Source organism: Carassius carassius, chromosome 10, assembly GCF_963082965.1.
Source record: "Carassius carassius chromosome 10, fCarCar2.1, whole genome shotgun sequence".
Lineage (NCBI taxonomy): Eukaryota > Metazoa > Chordata > Actinopteri > Cypriniformes > Cyprinidae > Carassius > Carassius carassius.
The window spans coordinates 15,084,150-15,103,189 of NC_081764.1; the positions used below are offsets into that span (position 1 = coordinate 15,084,150).

General features: G+C 36.9%; 1 protein-coding gene across 4 annotated transcripts in view; it reads left to right on the plus strand.

The window, feature by feature from the left end:
• Positions 1-19,040, plus strand: part of LOC132151849 (cAMP-specific 3',5'-cyclic phosphodiesterase 4B-like) — a 132,046-nt gene that overhangs the window by 102,295 nt on the left and 10,711 nt on the right. For all 4 annotated transcript variants that reach the window (XM_059560288.1, XM_059560289.1, XM_059560290.1 and 1 more), the window contains one exon: positions 16,989-17,101. In XM_059560288.1, the coding sequence (XP_059416271.1) occupies positions 16,989-17,101 (113 nt within the window). The remainder of the gene's footprint in view (positions 1-16,988; positions 17,102-19,040) is intronic.

Genomic DNA, 19,040 nt, shown 5'->3' on the forward strand with positions numbered 1-19,040 from the left:
AACATCTAGAGTATTTACAGAGAAGGCAGATTAGCCCTGGAGTTTTTATCTTACGCCCTGTGAGAGATACGTTTCAGAGAAAACTACAGTAGCGGGGTTTGTTTGACTATAGTTTACTCTATGAGATTAAATCTATGCTGACATCTCCGCACGTACATATTTCTTTACAGAAAACATCGGCATTTATGAAGATTGCGTCACCTCAGGCAGAGCCAGCAGAAGGGTTCATGGCACATTGTTAGTATCATTATTACTGTTTCACAAACTATGATTTAAAGCAAGGGAGTGTATTAGGTTCCTTGTTCTCATCTTCCTTGATCTCGGTATTCAAGGACTTTCCGATAAAACTTTTACTTGTTATAGAGTAGAGCATAATTCAGGGTGTGGAAGCACACAGTGAACTTATATAGCATGCACACCTTACATGTGCTTGTAAATGTTCTTGCATACAAATGTTGACTCACACTTTATTAATACGCCACATAATTTAAAATGAAAAAAAAAAAAAAATTCATCGAAACATTTACTGTTGTGTTATCAGACAATCTGACAGATCTACTCATCACGTCACTCAAAACATTTACTTTGCAACATTTATTGCAATATACTTACTTTATGCCTATTCAGTACTTTTGGAGATTCAGGAATACATGAATTCATGAATACCTTCAGAAGTTAAACAAAGTTTTTTTTTATTTTATGGAAACTGTTATGAAGTTTTTGAGGACTGATAAGGGAGAATGTTTCATGACACTTTTAAGATGCCATTCATCCGGGCATTGTGTCAGTCTAATGAAACGATAAACAGGGGGTAATGCACAAATGAACTTCATGACTGTTTCCTTATCATATCCTAGCAGGCTTGCACATTCACACACATACAGTTAATAAGGTAAGCTTACTGTTACAGATGTAAAATGTAAATATGTCTGTAAGATTATAGAGATGAGGAGCTGTAACAATAGAAAAGTGCTGTCTGCAGCACGTAATGACATGACTGACTGATATAAAGTGTTTACAGAGTAACTAGAGAAGGTCAGTGCAACGTTCTTATCAGCTGAATGGCCTAGTGTTGGATGGAGCTGTCTGACTTTCCCCACTTGATTCAAAAACAGGCACTTTAAAACATCCTTGTGCTATGAAATGCCGTGTTTTTAACTTTTTTCTTTTTTTATTTGAATGGGAAAACAGTCTACCCACGCTTCTCAAGTGAAAATAATTTAATTACTCTTCACTTTACTTCAAAGTTGTCTTATCTTTCATAACCTTACAAAAGTAGTTCTGTCTGTTTGCTTAGTCATTTTGGAATCCACGGCTTTCCCAGCAGCCAGATCCACCTAAAATGGTGCCAGGAAGCTCTGGTCAAGGACACCTTGACCAGTGTGCAATTAATTTTAATCTGAAATGATACCAGTGTGCGATTCACCCTGAAAGAGCTACCAAACAATGTTGCTGTGGAGATAATTTCCTGCCATTACTCCATGAGCTAGATATAGTGACACTTCCAGTCACAGGACTAGTCAGGGTGCACAATTTTAGGCTCTCCATGTTTGTATGTGCTAGACTTGCTGAGCAGTCACTCTTGCATGTCCAGTAACTATCCATTTCCTTTTCCCTAGGGGAAATTCTTTCTTTTCCATTATGCTCTTTTCTGACACTTTCAGTAATGGTTGTCTAGGTCTATATTTAGGTTGAATTCTTCTTTGAACTGTCACCATTTCAGAACCAATTACTAGTTTCCCCAACATTTATGGACTGCGGTGTTACTTTGAGTAATTTTATCTCTGTAAAAAAACAAAATGTTCCTGTTTATTATTTGTATGGTTTGTTTTAGTTACTTTTGTAGTAGGTCTGCCAGTTGCTGTACACATTGTAGTAATGCATAATTGTATAAATTTTTGGGGGGAGTGTTATTTTTTGTGTTGTGCCTTTGTTTGCAAAGTCAGTAAAAATGTAAATTTGCAATGCATTTCTCACATTTTTTTTGGTGACACTTGATACCGGCTCATTTACATAGTTTTTTCATGTTTTTCCAAAAAATCAACAACTCTCATTAAATACAATCGGTTTCTGGTCATTTTCAACAGACTTCAGATATGTCGAGGGAGAAATGCCCTGGCAATGCTTTCTGGGAAATCCCTTCAAGTTTTTGCCTCCGCACTCTTTAAGTTATTGAATATGTATGCAGGTAGTTCACGTACCACACGTCCAATCTTAACCCACAACTCAAGCTTTGATCCATGATGTTTACATCAATAGCAGCCTATTCATGCTGAACCTGAATCAGTTTAATTTTCTGTCTTTTTATAATAAAGTGTAAAAGATCAGAACGTGGCTCATCTAAATCTGATTTTGCGTCAGAGTTTGAGGAATGGCTTGCCTGTTTGGGCTTAATGGTTTAGATTAGGATTGACAGGGTGAAATGTGACCTCTGATCAAAAATGTTGTAGGTAGCATTCCCTCTGAAGTTATTTCCTTGGCAGGGGTTTTGTTGGCTAATGATATTAGCGTTAACGGCTTTAGCTTCAACAAAACACTCAAACTCCCCATCTGGGATTATCTGGCAGGGGTGTTTTTGGAGGTTGTTTTCGCTGGATATCACAATGGTGGTCTTTATAGCGGTCCACCCAAGGGAGCGACGACCTGCGTCAGTGTCATCGTCACAGCTATTGGGGGTCATGCTTCAGAATGGCACGAGAGGTAATGCATCACATGTTCAACTGCAGGTTTAGCTTGCACATGAGTGGAAATATTGTGAATCGAAAGGGGACTTTGGAAACTGAGCAGCAACAAATGTTTTGGCTAATTCCTGGAGGCATGAGCTCAGATTTCCCTTCCGTATTAACAGAAATGAATGATGGTTTATGAGAGTATACTATTATTATTAATATTATTATTTTCCCCTCTTTTATTTGCCAGCACTACATGAATAAAGTTCAAGAGCACCCAGGGTGTAGGAAGGTCTTTATAAGAGGTGAAGATTATGGAAAGCTCCAAACAATGAGCTTTGTATTTCAACTTGCTTCCTCAGTTACCACAGGAAAGACCATAATAAGACATTTTATGATTATTACCAGAAAGAAAGACAGACTCTTCCTGTTTGTTTTGCACGGATATGCAAAAACATGCATACCTGGTTTGCGCTGTTGTTTTGCATCTCTTTATGACATAAAAAAGATTACATTTGCATCTCTTTATTACATAAAAAATAATCTTTATCACAGGATCCATCCATTCGAATATGCGTCATCACTAATGTGATTGCGCATGATATTTGTATAGTTAGTGGCATGCAATATTGCTTGACAAACAATAGGGTCCAAACCCTTTTTTTTTTGGCAATTTAAGTCTTAAAATAAAATGGTACGATTTTTAGAATTAAAAAAAAGATACATTTTTTACATAAATGACTAAAAAACATTAAAGATTTAAATTAATAGAAAGAAATAAAAGACCCAAAAGTATAAATCACTGAATCTACCAAAACTTCTTGGCCGTATTCATTCCAGGAGAGGAATTACATACTTCATAGTAGAAACCTCTTGAAAACAACATGGTACCTCTGGTCAAATCATTTCCATTCATCATCTACCTTAGACTCGGGTGCCATAGCAACCGCTCTAGCAACAGCCCACCCAAACAGGCAGGGTCTGGCAATAAAGTGGGAAACATCAACAGAATGGAAGCATTTGAGACTGGAAGACCATGATGGGTCAGTGATATTTAAGTACACCACATCCTTACCAGTAAGGGCTTTGTAATAGCTGTAGAGCGGTTCCCACCTCCTTCTTCCCGATGATTAGGAAGTTTTATCATTACAGTGGTGCCGAAGCCCGGGAGAAGGAGGGACGCACTGCTGAAGATCCCTCGCCGCTGTGATGAATCCGCGGTGCCATGGAGCAGGCGAGGAGTGTGCCGCCATGGACGCTCGAGGCGGTGGACTGGAGCGAGTTGCCGGGGACGGGCGAGCTCGCTGCCGACCGCCCGCGATGTGGAGGGACGGCTGCCGTCCGTGAGGGAGCGGAGTAGTCGGCGCCGTTCGCCAGGGGGCCGGAGCCTGCTCCATGGCACCGCGGATTCACCACAGCGGCGAGGGGTCTTCAGCAGCGCGTCCCTCCTTCTCCCGGGCTTCGGCACCACTATAATGATATAATCTTACTAATCATCGGGAAGAAGGAGGCGGGAACCGGCGGACAATCAAATAACATTTTAATAATACAAAATAAACACAAAACAGCGCACCAGCCCATCACAGACGACTGATGCACTCAAATAAAAACCAAAACGCAACTAAAAGCCCAGGCCTGGTCCTCTCTCGTCCTTCACTGTCGTCGCTCCAGTTTTATATCCTTCCATCTCCTACGTGGGACTCGAGACCGGCGGTGGGCCGCAGGTGCCACTGATTTGCCCAATCATTGCCGGCCTCATTCCTTGTTCCCACGTCCCTTGGCCCCGCCCCACTCGCCACAATATATTTACAATTTAAATAGTCAGATAAATTTGAAATGTACAGTGTGTAGGGATATTGTAATGTTCTAGTTTCTATGCAAATAAGATTTTGCAAATTTTGCAATGCCTCAATGCCTTTTTTATTTGCTTTACAAATCACATTTTAAAATTCATATAAGATCACCTGCCAGAGGCGCAAAAATGGGATACGCAGTTCATAGGGGTGCCACTCGGAGGGGGGCCCCATGTTCCCATAATCATTCTGTAAAAATCTTCTTTAATAAAACTATACTTTGATCTTACTTTATGCTACTTTTCATTATAAGTCATAAAGTCATTCAACATTAAACGTGGTTGCCTAAGAGGGCAAAGTGATTAAAGTTAGGCCCAATATCTGTTCATTTCTGTACATCTCTATTTCTCCAAAAATATTAAAAATAAAAACTTGCTATATGTTAGTGAATGGGCGTTTGATTTACATTTGAGAGAAACTGAGAAGTTTGTTAACAAGGATGCAAACTAGTCGGCTTTCGCGAAAATTGCCGTTTTGTATTCAAATGAGGCCATTTGTGTAGATCTGTTTTTTTTAACTCTTGCTAATTCATTTTTCAGTACAAAACAATGCTAAACTTTTAAAATGTCATAGTAGTGATTTTATAATGTCTAAATATAAACCCCAAAAGCAAAACATGAAAATAACTACAGATACAGTATGTTACAGGGTGGGAATGGTAAATGAGACAATGGGTGATCCTCTGCAGCCATTTATTTGTTATAGTGGGTATATCATGATAATTTAATTTTAATAAGAGTATATTTTCCACCAAGTGGCAGAAATCTACCACTTAAGCATGTCAAATTTTCTATGAATTATGTCTATAAGTAAAAATGAAAAAATGCATGTGTTCTTTAAAGTGAATTTTACATATAATTTTCGAATTTTATATAAAAATATACAATAATATGAGTAACTTTGAGGCAAAAAAAAACAGAAAGGTGAGCAATATTACATGTGTTTGAAAAAAAAAGATTCACAATTTTTTCACTCCTGATGAGTGTGTATCCTTCCATGCACAAGCTAGTTATTGGGCTTTCAGTCACAGACAGTTTTCTGTGAGGGTTAACGTTAGGGGCTAGAATATATGTCAACACTGATCTTGCATACCCCTAGGCAAATGTGCGGTTGTGCCCTTCACCACCTCGTGATTCTGTTGTCTGTTATAACCTGACAAAAATGATTTTTGTTTAGCCATTTCAGAATCCACAGCTTTCTCAGCAGGGATTTTCCATAGTTTGCATGCCTATGTAAGACATTGGATGTCTTAAGATGAATGATTTTGCTTGTGGAGTTGTGTTAAACATCAGCATCTGTTACCAGCCCTGACCTGCTAATTCTTGTGTTAGAGTCAGTCAGTTTGTGAAATTGAATACAAAAGTGCTGACTTTAAACTCCCTAACAGCCGTTAAAATCAGTGATGCAGGAATTCAAGCTTTGAGAATTCTTATTTCAGTTGCCTTTAACAATATGTCAGATTAATTTTGTTGCTGTAATTGCAAAGAGTTCAAAGCTCTTTATTAACTCTTTTTTTTAATCAATGACTTGTGTCATTGTGTCACCACAAAGCTCAGGCAGAGTTAATCATGCCAGTAGGAGCAAGAGGTCTATGGCTCAAAAACACTCTGCTATCTTTACCCATAGGGATTAAGGGGGATAGCTGGAAAAGCAGAGATATTATGGGTCAGTCAATCTGTCAAATGTTGGAGACAGCTAGAAAGAGCCAAGTCTTTTGCTCTCAGTCTGTAGACATAATTCCTTCAAGTCTCAAAACAAAAAGTGTGAAGTTTCAGTCAGTGTTTAGCATCTTAGATAATCAATGCACTGCCGCTTTCCTTTATTTATGAGCAGGCTTTATCTAGACAACAGTGTTGATCGATCTATAAGCAAATGTATACATTTTAAGATGAGAGGTATTCAATGAGAAGAACAGATGTCAGCTGAGACTGCTGTCTGAGAGAAATCTGTCTCGGGTTTTAGCATTGGCTTTGCTGTGGTGCAGCTTTTGAAAGCTGGGAGCATGCACCCTGCTAACTATTTGAGTTATGCCATTGACGTCAGCACAGCCATAAAGCAGACAAACTGCCCTTCCACAACGAACAACCCTGCCATATGGCCTGCATGTCTTCAAATAAGCTCAAAGAGAAAGAAAGAAAGAGAGAGAGAGCTAGGAGTAGATGCTTTTGTTTGGGTGTTTTAATCAGATTTAAATCTTCTATGGACAGCTGGGAAAAACAGTCTCCAGTTATTTAAGAGAACTAAGGCAAAAAATGACATTTCTGGCTCAAAGTTTTATTTCCTTCTCAGAAAATCAGAGGGAGGAAATAAATCACAAATACAAACATCTGTGAGTCAACTTATTGGAACTTATTGGAAGTTGTTAATGGCAGTGCAGGTGAACTAACAGGTTTGTTAGTTATCTTTCATTAGAGAGACCTTTTTAACGTTCATTCTGACACAAGCATACTTTCCAGTTTTGAGAAACGTTCACATAATGCTTCACATTAGACAACACACTATTATACTATACAGACTGCTCACAAGTTTTACTTAAAGGATTAATTCACCAAAAAATTAATTGTCATGGTTTATTCACACCCATATTATGTTGTCATGTGGTATGTTATGTGAAAAAATGGCCGATTACTCCAAAAAGTAAAAATATTTATTTATTAATATTTATTCAACATCAGAGTTGAATCATGTTTGAGTCATGTGATTTTCCACACAAAAATATGTGAACATAGATCCAATTTATTTATTTATTATTATTACTTTTATTATTATTATTTATTTTTTTTTATTTATTTTTTTTTTTTTTACAAATCTCAGGTTAGCAAAAACCCTATCAAATCTAATGTTCTCTAGTATTTATATATATTTAATCCACAATCCATCTCTATGTTCCTCTGCTATAATGATGAGAGTCTGCTGGTATTTGGAAATGGATTGTGGATTAAGTATTTATAAAAAAAATGTCCATTAATGTTAGATTTGTTAGGGCACATGCTAATTAAAAAAAAAAAATTCTGATACTTGGTATGGATCCAGTGATCACTTGCTATCTCTGCTCTTGTGTTTTTGTATTTACTGCCATGACTTTGCTCCGCTTTTGGTCATAAATTTGCCAGATGAGCTTAAAAAAATTGTGTGACCGAAACAGATGAATAATTTAGAAAGAAAAGAAAAACAGAGTCACTGAATAGAGTAGTGAGCATAATGGCCACAGTTTTGTTATATTACTGTTGTTTTATGCTATAAAATTGTTTTTGGCTTTTAGCTGGTAATGAGTTATGTCCACCCAACTCCCCTCTGCCACCCTTTATTCCACCCTAGTTCTTTCATTCATATGGATTTGTTTATTGAACACAGATGAAGTTACACGTGAATCCAAATGGCATTTATGTGCCCTTGACAGGCACTGCGGGAAGGCCACTGCTATCCGCAGGGTTGTTTCAAAACAGAGTGGCCAAGAAGCAATATTTGAGTTTTTCGTTTTATTTGCTACAAGAATCTTAACATCTATAAACACAATGTTTCGTGTATAAATGCTAAACTAATAAAGTGTGAGTAACATATAGTGACAAATACACACATACAGTATGATACAGTAACACTCTGCCCTTGTGGGTGGGACATCATAATGTTTAATCCCAAATTGATTTCACCCATTATCTGGCTACGATTCCAAAGTCATTAAAAGTCCAGCTGGTATCCATTAAAACTGCCATCATGAATTTCTTCTAGCATTGCACATCATCATACTGTATATGCTACTGACCCCAGATTTCCTTAGGAATCTTCGTTGACTGTTCCAGTAATGGTAGGAGTGAAAGAAAAACCAAACCTGACAAAAGTTAGAGCTAATTGAGTTATGTTGGCTTCCTAGTCTATGGCAATGGGGTTGGAATGGGTCAGCGAGTTACTGACAACAGCCCTATTGAGGTCTGTCAATACTGTAGACTTTGGTGGCAGGGTTCAAGCCAGGTGAAAGGACAAAGTCTTCCCTGTGTGTGTATGTTCACTTTAACCACCAGGACCTCGTGAATACAAGTCTGGATGTTGTGTGGTCGCTTACCCCACGTCCCCTCACTGAACTGACTATTGACTCATGAAATGCTGCTCATCAATTCAGAATTTAATGGAACAAATCTGGAAATTTCCAAATGCCACTGTCAACAGAGTGCTCTCATTTGGATTCTATGTGTTTTTACATAAAGTGAACCAATATACAGTTTGCTACATTTGGATAGACACTGACATGTAAAGTATTAACATACTGACAATATCTAAAAAGGATTGTAAACCATTTTACAAAAAGTTTAGAGACATACACATCTTTAGCTGGTGTCAAATCAAATGTTAACTTGTTCTATTAATTTCTGCTCATTTATAATAAATACAATAAATCAACCAATTGGTTTCTACAAATTCAGTAGTCTGTGACGCTTAAAGGATTCATAAACATGCGTATGTTTCAGTACAGGGGTAATAAAATGCTTTCAGAATATTACAATTGAATTGTGATTGTTGTCTTTTGTTAATAATGTAGCTATTTATAAAGCACAGCTCACACATAAGACCGTTTAAAAGCAAGGTGGTTTCTGTTGGTTAATACAGTGAATCTGCGCAACCAACTTAAACCTGTTGCAAAACCTTGTGGTAATCTTTCATCTTCGCACAGAATTCTTGATTATGTGAATTCCTATTAAAAAGACTGGATTTCACAAACAGAAATTTTTCAAACAATGCCAAATGTGACAGCAGCTTCATAATGAAACTTTACGTATAAATACCAACCTATCAAATCTAATGTAATGATATTTATTGCAAACATGAAAACCATTGTTACAACTCCAAATATTTACCTATTGTTGATGTACAGTCGTGGCCAAAAGTTTTGAGAATTACATAAATATTGGAAATTGGAAAAGTTGCTGCTTAAGTTTTTATAATAGCAATTTGCATATACTCCATAATGTTATGAAGAGTGATCAGATGAATTGCATAGTCCTTCTTTGCCATGAAAATTAACTTAATCCCAAAAAAACCTTTCCACTGCATTTCATTGCTGTCATTAAAGGACCTGCTGAGATCATTTCAGTAATCGTCTTGTTAACTCAGGTGAGAATGTTGACGAGCACAAGGCTGGAGATCATTATGTCATGCTGATTGGGTTAGAATGGCAGACTTGACATGTTAAAAGGAGGGTGATGCTTGAAATCATTGTTCTTCCATTGTTAACCATGGTGACCTGCAAAGAAACGCGTGCAGCCATCATTGCGTTGCATAAAAATGGCTTCACAGGCAAGGATATTGTGGCTACTAAGATTGCACCTAAATCAACAATTTATAGGATCATCAAGAACTTCAAGGAAAGAGGTTCAATTCTTGTAAAGAAGGCTTCAGGGCAACCAAGAAAGATCTAGCAAGCGCCAGGAACGTCTCCTAAAGAGGATTCAGCTGCGGGATCGGAGTGCCACCAGTGCAGAGCTTGCTCAGGAATGGCAGCAGGCAGGTGTGAGCCCATCTGCACGCACAGTGAGGCCAAGACTTTTGGAAGATGGCCTGGTGTCAAGAAAGGCAGCAAAGAAGCCACTTCTTTCCAAAAAAAACATCAGGGACAGATTGATCTTCTGCAGAAAGTATAGTGAATGGACTGCTGAGGACTGGGGCAAAGTCATATTCTCCGATGAAGCCCCTTTCCGATTGTTTAGGGCATCTGGAAAAAGGCTTGTCCGGAGAAGAAAAGGTGAGCGCTACCATCAGTCCTGTGTCATGCCAACAGTAAAGCATCCTGACACCATTCATGTGTGGGGTTGCTTCTCATCCAAGGGAGTGGGCTCACTCACAATTCTGCCCAAAAACAAAGCCATGAATAAAGAATGGTACCAAAACACCCTCCAACAGCAACTTCTTCCAACAATCCAACAACAGTTTGGTGAAGAACAATGCATTTTCCAGCACGATTGAGCACCGTGCCATAAGGCAAAAGTGATAACTAAGTGGCTCTGGGACCAGAATGTTGAAATTTTGGGTCCATGGCCTGGAAACTCTCCAGATCTTAATCCCATTGAGAACTTGTGGTCAATCCTCAAGAGGCGGGTTGACAAACAAAAACCCACTAATTCTGACAAACTCCAAGAAGTGATTATGAAAGAATGGGTTGCTATCAGTCAGGATTTGGAACAGAAGTTGATTGAGAGCATGCCCAGTCGAATTGCAGAGGTCCTGAAAAAGAAGGGCCAACACTGCAAATACTGACTCTTTGCATAAATGTCATGTAATTGTCGATAAAAACCTTTGAAACGTATGAAGTGCTTGTTATTATATTTCAGTACATCACAGAAACAACTGAAACAAAGATCTAAAAGCAGTTTAGCAGCAAACTTTTTGAAAACTAATATTTATGTAATTCTCAAAACTTTTGGTCACGACTGTATATTGTTTTCTAGCTCTGTGTTTACAAGTGATTTTTTAAGTCCTGCTATGCTTTTCATTGCCTTATTGGGCAAATGTGAGATTTCTAACTTGGAGATACCACATGTGTGATTCTGACCACAACTAAACTAATGGGTGTGAGGAACGAGGAGAAGGATTTGGATCAAGACTGGCCAGGAGTTTTAGACCAGTGTTGATTGTTTCTTTGTGCCATGCTGTTTCTTATAGTTTCACTCTTGGCAGTTATTGTACCCAGTTTTAGTTCTTGTTTCTTAAGCATACCCTTGTAAATGAGTTTAGAATACGTCTGGAATAGTTTTCGAGAAGTGGATGGACAGCTCTGTGATGGAGAAAGAAGAACTGAGGGGGGTGTTTTTCAAAACACAGGCCTTGTAATTTGGGTGGATTTGGTCCCTGTTTCTCTCACACCAAGTTTTGTATCACAAACTGGAACAAAAAAATGTTTTAACAATTGAACAATAAAATTCTGAAACTAAATTATTTATACATCTTATAACCTTTTAAATGAAAAAAAAAACTTGGCCCTCAGTAACTCATTGCTCACTGGCGGTCCTTTGCCATTTTCTCATTTGAGAATATGGCTTTCAAAGTCTCGTGTTTTGTGTGGTCTAACATGCACAATTCAACAAGCACCCATTTCAACTTCTGCAGAGGACTCCCACTCATGTGGTCGGGTTGTCTCGCTGCGGTCTTTTTCAGCACTCTTTGTTTATTCAGTGTGTCTGTTGTTGAAGTCCTCAGAGCCAAAACAGTGACTTATTCTTAATGGAAAACCTTTTTTATGCTTCTCAGAAAACTGCCATGTTGAAACCACCATGGAATGCCAACCAACTCATGGAATGTCCCACATAGTTCTAAGATGCTCCACTGTTGCATTTAAAAGTGCATAACATCTTTTGAGAAAGGTTATTGTATCATAAATGAGCACAGTATCAACTTTGTGCACAGTATTGCCTTTCACATTCGCTTTGAAAAATCAAGATCCTTCTGTGCTTCTTTTACACGCTAAAGGCTCAAAAATGAAGCTACTGAATCTGCTGTAAAATGTGTTGTCTGTATGGCTCTTTGGAGGTTTAAAAACATAACGTCAGAAATAACTGACACTTTCAGTCCTCACAATCCTATATATTGCAATATTTTGCAATCAAGGCGGGGCTGCACCTGGGGCGGGGGTTACACGTGCTAAATACGCTGTGCAGTTTTACAAAGCCTTTACTATAATGCAGTTGTTTATTGTTAACTTGACTCACTATAATTGAATCAAGAGATGTCTGCTGCAAATTTAATCTGGACCAGTCTAATTCACAAATGAATAATTGTGACATTCAAAAGCATTTTACTTGAAAGTACGTGGCCTTATGCATTAAAACAATGTTTTAAAAAGACCAAACTCAGTAGACAAATTATTAATAAAGCATTATATTTACAGACAATCAGATTTGAGGCCAGAATATGAATGCAACGCGTTTAATTAGACGTTAAGCATTTTCCTCCCATAACCTGCTTGTCTGTAAATAGAATGCTTTAATAAAAATGTTTACTGAGTTTGGTCTTTTTAAAACACGTTTTAATGCATTACGCCACATTACGCGTTTTCCTTTTAGTCTAATGGTTTTCTATGGGAGGAAAATACTTAAGGTGTAATTAAATGCATTGCGTTCTTATTCTGGACTCATCTGCTTGTCTGTGAATAGAATGCTTTATTATTAATGTGTTTACTGAGTTTGCTCTTTTAAAAACACAGTTTTAATGCATTAAGCCACGTTAAACTTAGAATGTCCCAAATCATTCCAGCTGATAGAAAATAATCGGCTCAATAAAGAAGATACCAATTTAATATATTAATTTAATATAAATAGATGATACTTTATAAAGTTTATCTCAATATTTGACTGCAATGGCTGTGAGACCACTGTACTCAAATAAGAGCATGATGATCATGAAATTGTGTTCGTTACTATGGCAACCAATTACAGATATGTCCTTTCAGAATCATCACTGGCTGGAAGAGAAAAAAGAAAATTTTTCTTTATTTCTTCACTTTAAAATAATGAGGAGCAGCATATTTTCCTGAAATAAAGGGGAGGAAAAAGTCTACGCTTTGCAATGTAGTAAAGAAAATTAAAGTTTCATAAAAATTGAAATGGCACACAGACATATTATTGCAGTGTCATTTATCAACTGCATGACAGATAATTATATGTAACAATAATTGTCTTGTCATGTTATATAAATTAAAACAATACTGATACATCCTTTTCATTTCCTTTCTCATACTCTGATGATATGAAATAATCAAATTTTCAAAAATTATTTAATTCATAATAAATTTTTCTATCTGAAGACCTGATCCTCCCACTGTGGATAATCAACCCAATTCTTCTGTTTGCCTAAACATCAGCTTAATTTAACAAAACAATTATTTCATGGACACAGCGAGTTACAGGCTAATGTTTTTTTTATTTTTTATTTTTCTTTTCTGTGCATTATAATGAAGGCTTTGTAAAACTGCACAGCATTTTTAGCCTTTTAATCAACATACTTCGTCCTACACCGACTACTCACACATTTCTTATCATGTATGTCTATGAAAGACAATATAACCAATCAGAGTAGGTACGCCTTGATCTGCAGGCTGCAGCCGGGTGCTTCTCATATTTTGCTGTGATGTCCATACCAGTATGGGTGCTTAGTTGTCCCAAAGGGGGTGCTATTGAGCATCCTCTAAAACCTACAGTACAGTACAAAAGCAAATAAGACACCTTATGTCAGGGGTGTTAAACTCAATTCCTGGGGGGCCGGAGCCCTGCAGAGTTTAGATTCAACCCTAAATAAACACACCTGATCCAACTTATCAAGTCCTTCAGGCTTATTTGAAAACTACTTGGTGTGTGTGTATGTTGGAGCAGGGTTGGATCAAAACTCTGCAATTTGATTAAATTGAATTTGTATTTATTTTTATAGCTCTCATGACAACAAATATTCTTCCAACGCAGCTTTACAGAAAATGTTACCAGTGAGCAAGATGACAGTGTTGAGAAGCTCCATAGAAAGATACTAGACTTTAGACTATTCTAAAAAAGTATGTATGGTAGAAGATATGAATCTATTCTAAATTACCAGTACATATTTTTATAAAGGTTGATGATTTGTTTTAATAAATAAAAAAAATAATGTACTGAGTTTTGGATAAAGAGTCAATCTTCTGGTAAAGAGTGTCCCAAATAAGCTTTTTTTTTCTTTTTTTTTCTTGATTACATATCATTTAATTTAAATGATATTGTTTGTGTTCCTTAAATTCAGAAACCCATTCGTTTTTCTCTCCTCACAGAGAGAAACCCATTTTTTTACACTCTTTCACAATGTCCTCGGGCTTTTCCAGAATTTCCCCAACTCTTTCTTTCTTTCTCTCTCTCATCTTACAATTAGAACCAGACTAAGTGCTTTCTTAGTAGGTCCTTTGAGATTTGAGATGACGTCAGTTGTCATACTTCCTCTTTATTGGAAATGCTAGAGTTTATCCTTCCACTGCTTGACTAAGCATTGAGACACTACGTATGAATTCAGGAGGGGCATAGATGAAAGAATGCGAGAAAGAGAGAGACAGGAAAAATGACACATGTAAGCATATGCTCTTAACTAATTCTCAGTGCGTATCGGGAAACAGACACACACACCAAATCTGACAGCTCACACACATACGCACATCACTCACCCATGACACCTTCAAACGACCAGAAGACATGATTTGAAATTTGTGATCTGCAGTAACCTCAAATGACACATATGCAAACAGTTTGTGGTCGCAAAACCCAACCTCTCGGCATGCTGAAACTTTTTCTTATAACACCACACAAACGCTTGTCTTTGAGTGATGCAAGTCAAGTTCACACATATCTCTCTATCATTTCTTTATTATTTTTGTTTGTGGATGTGTAGTGGCAGTTTATTAGATTAGATCTGTCCCCTTTTGTCTGTAATTGGATGACCTCATGGTATGTGGGCAATTGCCTCCTTTTTCTGAATCTGCTTGGGCCGTCGAAGCTAGTGTGTCTGTCTGTCGTGCATGTCTTGAAGGAAGAATTTTTCTATTTTTAAGAAAAAAAGAATTACCCACCCCAAAGAGCTTTTTTCTCCTGGTGTTCAGAGAGCAAATATGCTTGTGTGGCTTTGAGCGTGTGGAGATTAGAGAGAAGTATCATTCGACAGGGCCCTGCTAAAGTTCTACTGCTGTTTTTTTCTGCAACTAGGAGACCCACCACAGTAAAGTCAGAGGCACACAAGGGCTCGTCTGTGTCCCAAAGCCTACAGGGCACCGATTCACCAAACTCCCCTCTACTGTAAACACATCTATGCTTCAGCAAGACAAACACACAATCACAGCTTACTCCGTTGCTTCATACATTTCTGTGGTGTGCGAGGAATGATGCAGACATGTTTATGTACATCTTGACATAAATTTAAGCACATGATAAAACAGGATGCTGTTTCATTTGTGCGTAAATGTGCTTTTTGTTGCTTTTGTTTATTTTGTTGGGTTGAACATTATAGCCTATATAATTTATTTATATTCTCATAAAAAGTTTTTTTTTCAAGTAGGTTTACAATGTTTAATATAAAAGCAAATTGTAAAAATCTAATTAAAAAATGTAAACATTTATCGTTCGTTCTTTTTTTTTTTAGATATTTTTAAAGTAAAAAATATGTAAAACAAACAGCAATATCCCAAACACACTAGTGTTCAAAAGTTTGGGGTCGGTACAAATGTTTAATAGTTTTAAAAAGACGTTTTTTTCTGCTGACCAACTCTACATTTGCTTGATTAGAAATACAGAAAAACAAACATTTTGTAAAATATTACTTAAATGAAATAGCTCCATTTTAAAATGTTTTGAAATGTAATTCATTCTTATGATGACAAAGCTGAAATTTCAGCAAATGGCATTTCAGGTAACTTTTCGTATCATTATCAATGGTGAAAACAGCAATGCAGCTTTTTTTTTATTTATTTTTTTTATTTTTTTTTTTTATATATATGAACACTTTGACTTTAAAATAAATCATTTAATTCTTCTTAGAATTAATTTGAAATATAAATTTTGTAAAAGTCTTTACTGTCAGTTTAATGCATCCTTTCTGTATAAAAAATATGAATTACTTTTAAAAAATATTCTTCTGACCCCAAACCTACAGTATAAATGGTATTGCAAGTTTTATGAACATTTTTAAATACATGCAAAATGCAAAATTCCATGCAGGGCAAAAGTGAGCATTGACAGAAATTAATCAGATTTACTAAAGTTTGAAATAAAGATGCTTCCAGAAAATGACATTTAGGTTTCCTAAGTAAAAAATAAAAATAAGAATAAATTAAGTCACTAAGATGCAACTTAATTGTATATTTTAATTGAAATCACTGTGAATATACAGTTAATATTTGTGTCTTAAAATGAGCAGTTTTTCACAACAATAAAGTGTGTGTGTGTGTGTGTGTGTGTGTGTGTGTGTGTGTGTACAAGTTTATACAGCAAGCTTTGCAAAGTAACACCCTTCGACTCCTATCTATTGACATCAGAGCCAACAAAAGCCAGAAATTATAAAAAGGGGAATAAGGGAAGAGAGAGGGAGAGATGCCAAATTGGGCGATGAAATGAGGAAGCACAGAGCCAAGAGGCTGCATCACCCCAACACAGCCAACTCTCAGACATGAGTGAGAGTGGCACGCAAAGAGAGGGCGACACCGAGAGAGGCAGGAGGGGGTGAGAGGAAGGGGCACGAAGCCAAAGAGGCAGTATCACCTAGCCACGAGGACCGGGCCAATGAGAGGGAGCGCGTGGGGGGGGGGGTCTCTCACAGCTAGCGCTCAGAAGAACCCACTCTCACTCTCTCATACAGTCTGGGAGTGTGTGTGTGTGTGTGTGTGTGTGCGAGCCCAGGATGAAGGATCGTCTGGCGAGCTGTGCTGGAGTGGCCGTGCAGCAGGTTTTTCACGGTGCCCCCCTTTTTGTTTGTCTCTGTCCAGACGAGTCCTATCAGAAGCTGGCCGTGGAGACCATGGAGGAGCTGGACTGGTGTCTGGATCAGCTGGAAACCATCCAAACGTACCGCTCTGTCAGCGACATGGCCTCCAACAAGGTGAGAAGATGCAGCACATCACTTTTAAGAGCTCCTTTGGAAATTGTTAAAACTGTCAGAGGATGCTTGCGCAGTAAGCGAGTTCAATAAATTTTCGTTAGTTAAGATAGTTTGTAATGCTTCTGTCAACGGCCGCTTTGTGAATGTGGCTATTGAGAGTCAGTGCTCATGCCAGTTAATTTGCATTCAAAATTCAAGTTGCTGTTTTCTAGTTTGTTTTTGGAGTCTATTGAATATGCAGAATATACACTCGATTTTAAATTGTAAGGTTTATCCTGATTTAGTTTTGGTGCATTTTCCAAGGTATTTGAAGTACAAGGCAACCTTGGAGATGCCACATCACTTTATTATCATAACAGTCTCACACATTCTCTGTATAAATGTGTTAGCAAGTCTTCCTAGCTTATTTAACAGGTTATAGCATGCCTTTTTTCCAGCATGTTTCTCCACGTTGCTCTGAAATTAATTTGATTGACAGCTTGTGGGCCAATTTATATTAACAGTGAGGTATGTTCAAGTTAAATGTTACCTTTTTATTAGGCGATCAATTTTTTTTTTCTAGACTTGAATACATGTACAGCACTTTATTGCATGATCAAATCAATATGATATACAATATAATTAATTTTTTGAAACGCAAATAACCTATTTTCTCATGAAACCTCTGCTAATATGACAAGCACAATATTTGTCAGTGTTACAGACTCATATGTACCTGTTTCAACCTATTTTGTTTATCATCCTTTTTTTTACTTTTAAAAACTGTTGTTTTCACATATTTGTCAGTGTCATCTCATGTGATACATTGCATATCTCCACAGTGTGTGTGTGTGTGTGTGTGTGTGTGTGTCCTGCAGCTGTGACTCAGGTTTCCTGTCTCCTTCCTAAGCGTTAGCCAGGTCCAGACTACAATAGGAGTGAGTGCTGTATGGCATGGCAAGGCCGCACTCCCTGTTTGTTTCTCCTTCTGTTGACGTCAAACAGGCATAGACTGCAGCATGGGGACTTTTACTCCAGACAATAGGGATGAATACATACACACTAACTTCCACACACACATTCAATCATATCGATACATGTACAGAAAAAGGGACGTATTTTAGGATGACCCAGAGTTCTCACTGTTAATAATTTTCTTAATCATTAATTTTGGACTGTTTCCCTGTAAAGGTATAAACATCCTTAAAATGTGAGCATTTTCTTTTCATGGATATATGCATGTTAATACTTTTTATTAAGAAGATTTAAGAAGATTATTATTAAGATGATTTTGACATATTTTTTTTTGTGAATTAGGGAATATGTATTTATTTGTTTATTTTTGCACAATCCTCACTATATTTTGTCAGACTTATTCGTAAACAAGAATCATTTAAAATAATATTTCTCAACAACTTTTATGTACAAATTTGCATCTTAAGCAAAATGATCAGTCTAAGGATGTAAATATATAATTTTACTGGAAAATGTGCATGCATGCAGGCCAGTAATGAGATATAATACATATGCAAGAAAATGGGACATTTACAAAGCCTGTGACCATGTCATGATTGGCTCAAGATGCACTCATATCCTAGGAGCTTTTGTATGAGTTTGTGGAAATAACACATAAAGATAGTCATCAGACTTGTACAGAGAATACCAGGACATCTGACCTTTTGCAACTTTTCTGGACACATGTCCCCAATGTGTATTATACTTTAGCTGTATGTGCATTTGTGCAAGGATTTCTCTGCCAACATGTAATATATATATATATATATATATATATATATATATATATATATATATATATATATATATATATATATATATATATATATATATATATATATATATATATATATATATATATATATATATATATATATATATATATATATATATATATATATATATATATATATATATATTCTGTTTCAGTCAACTGGACATTCCG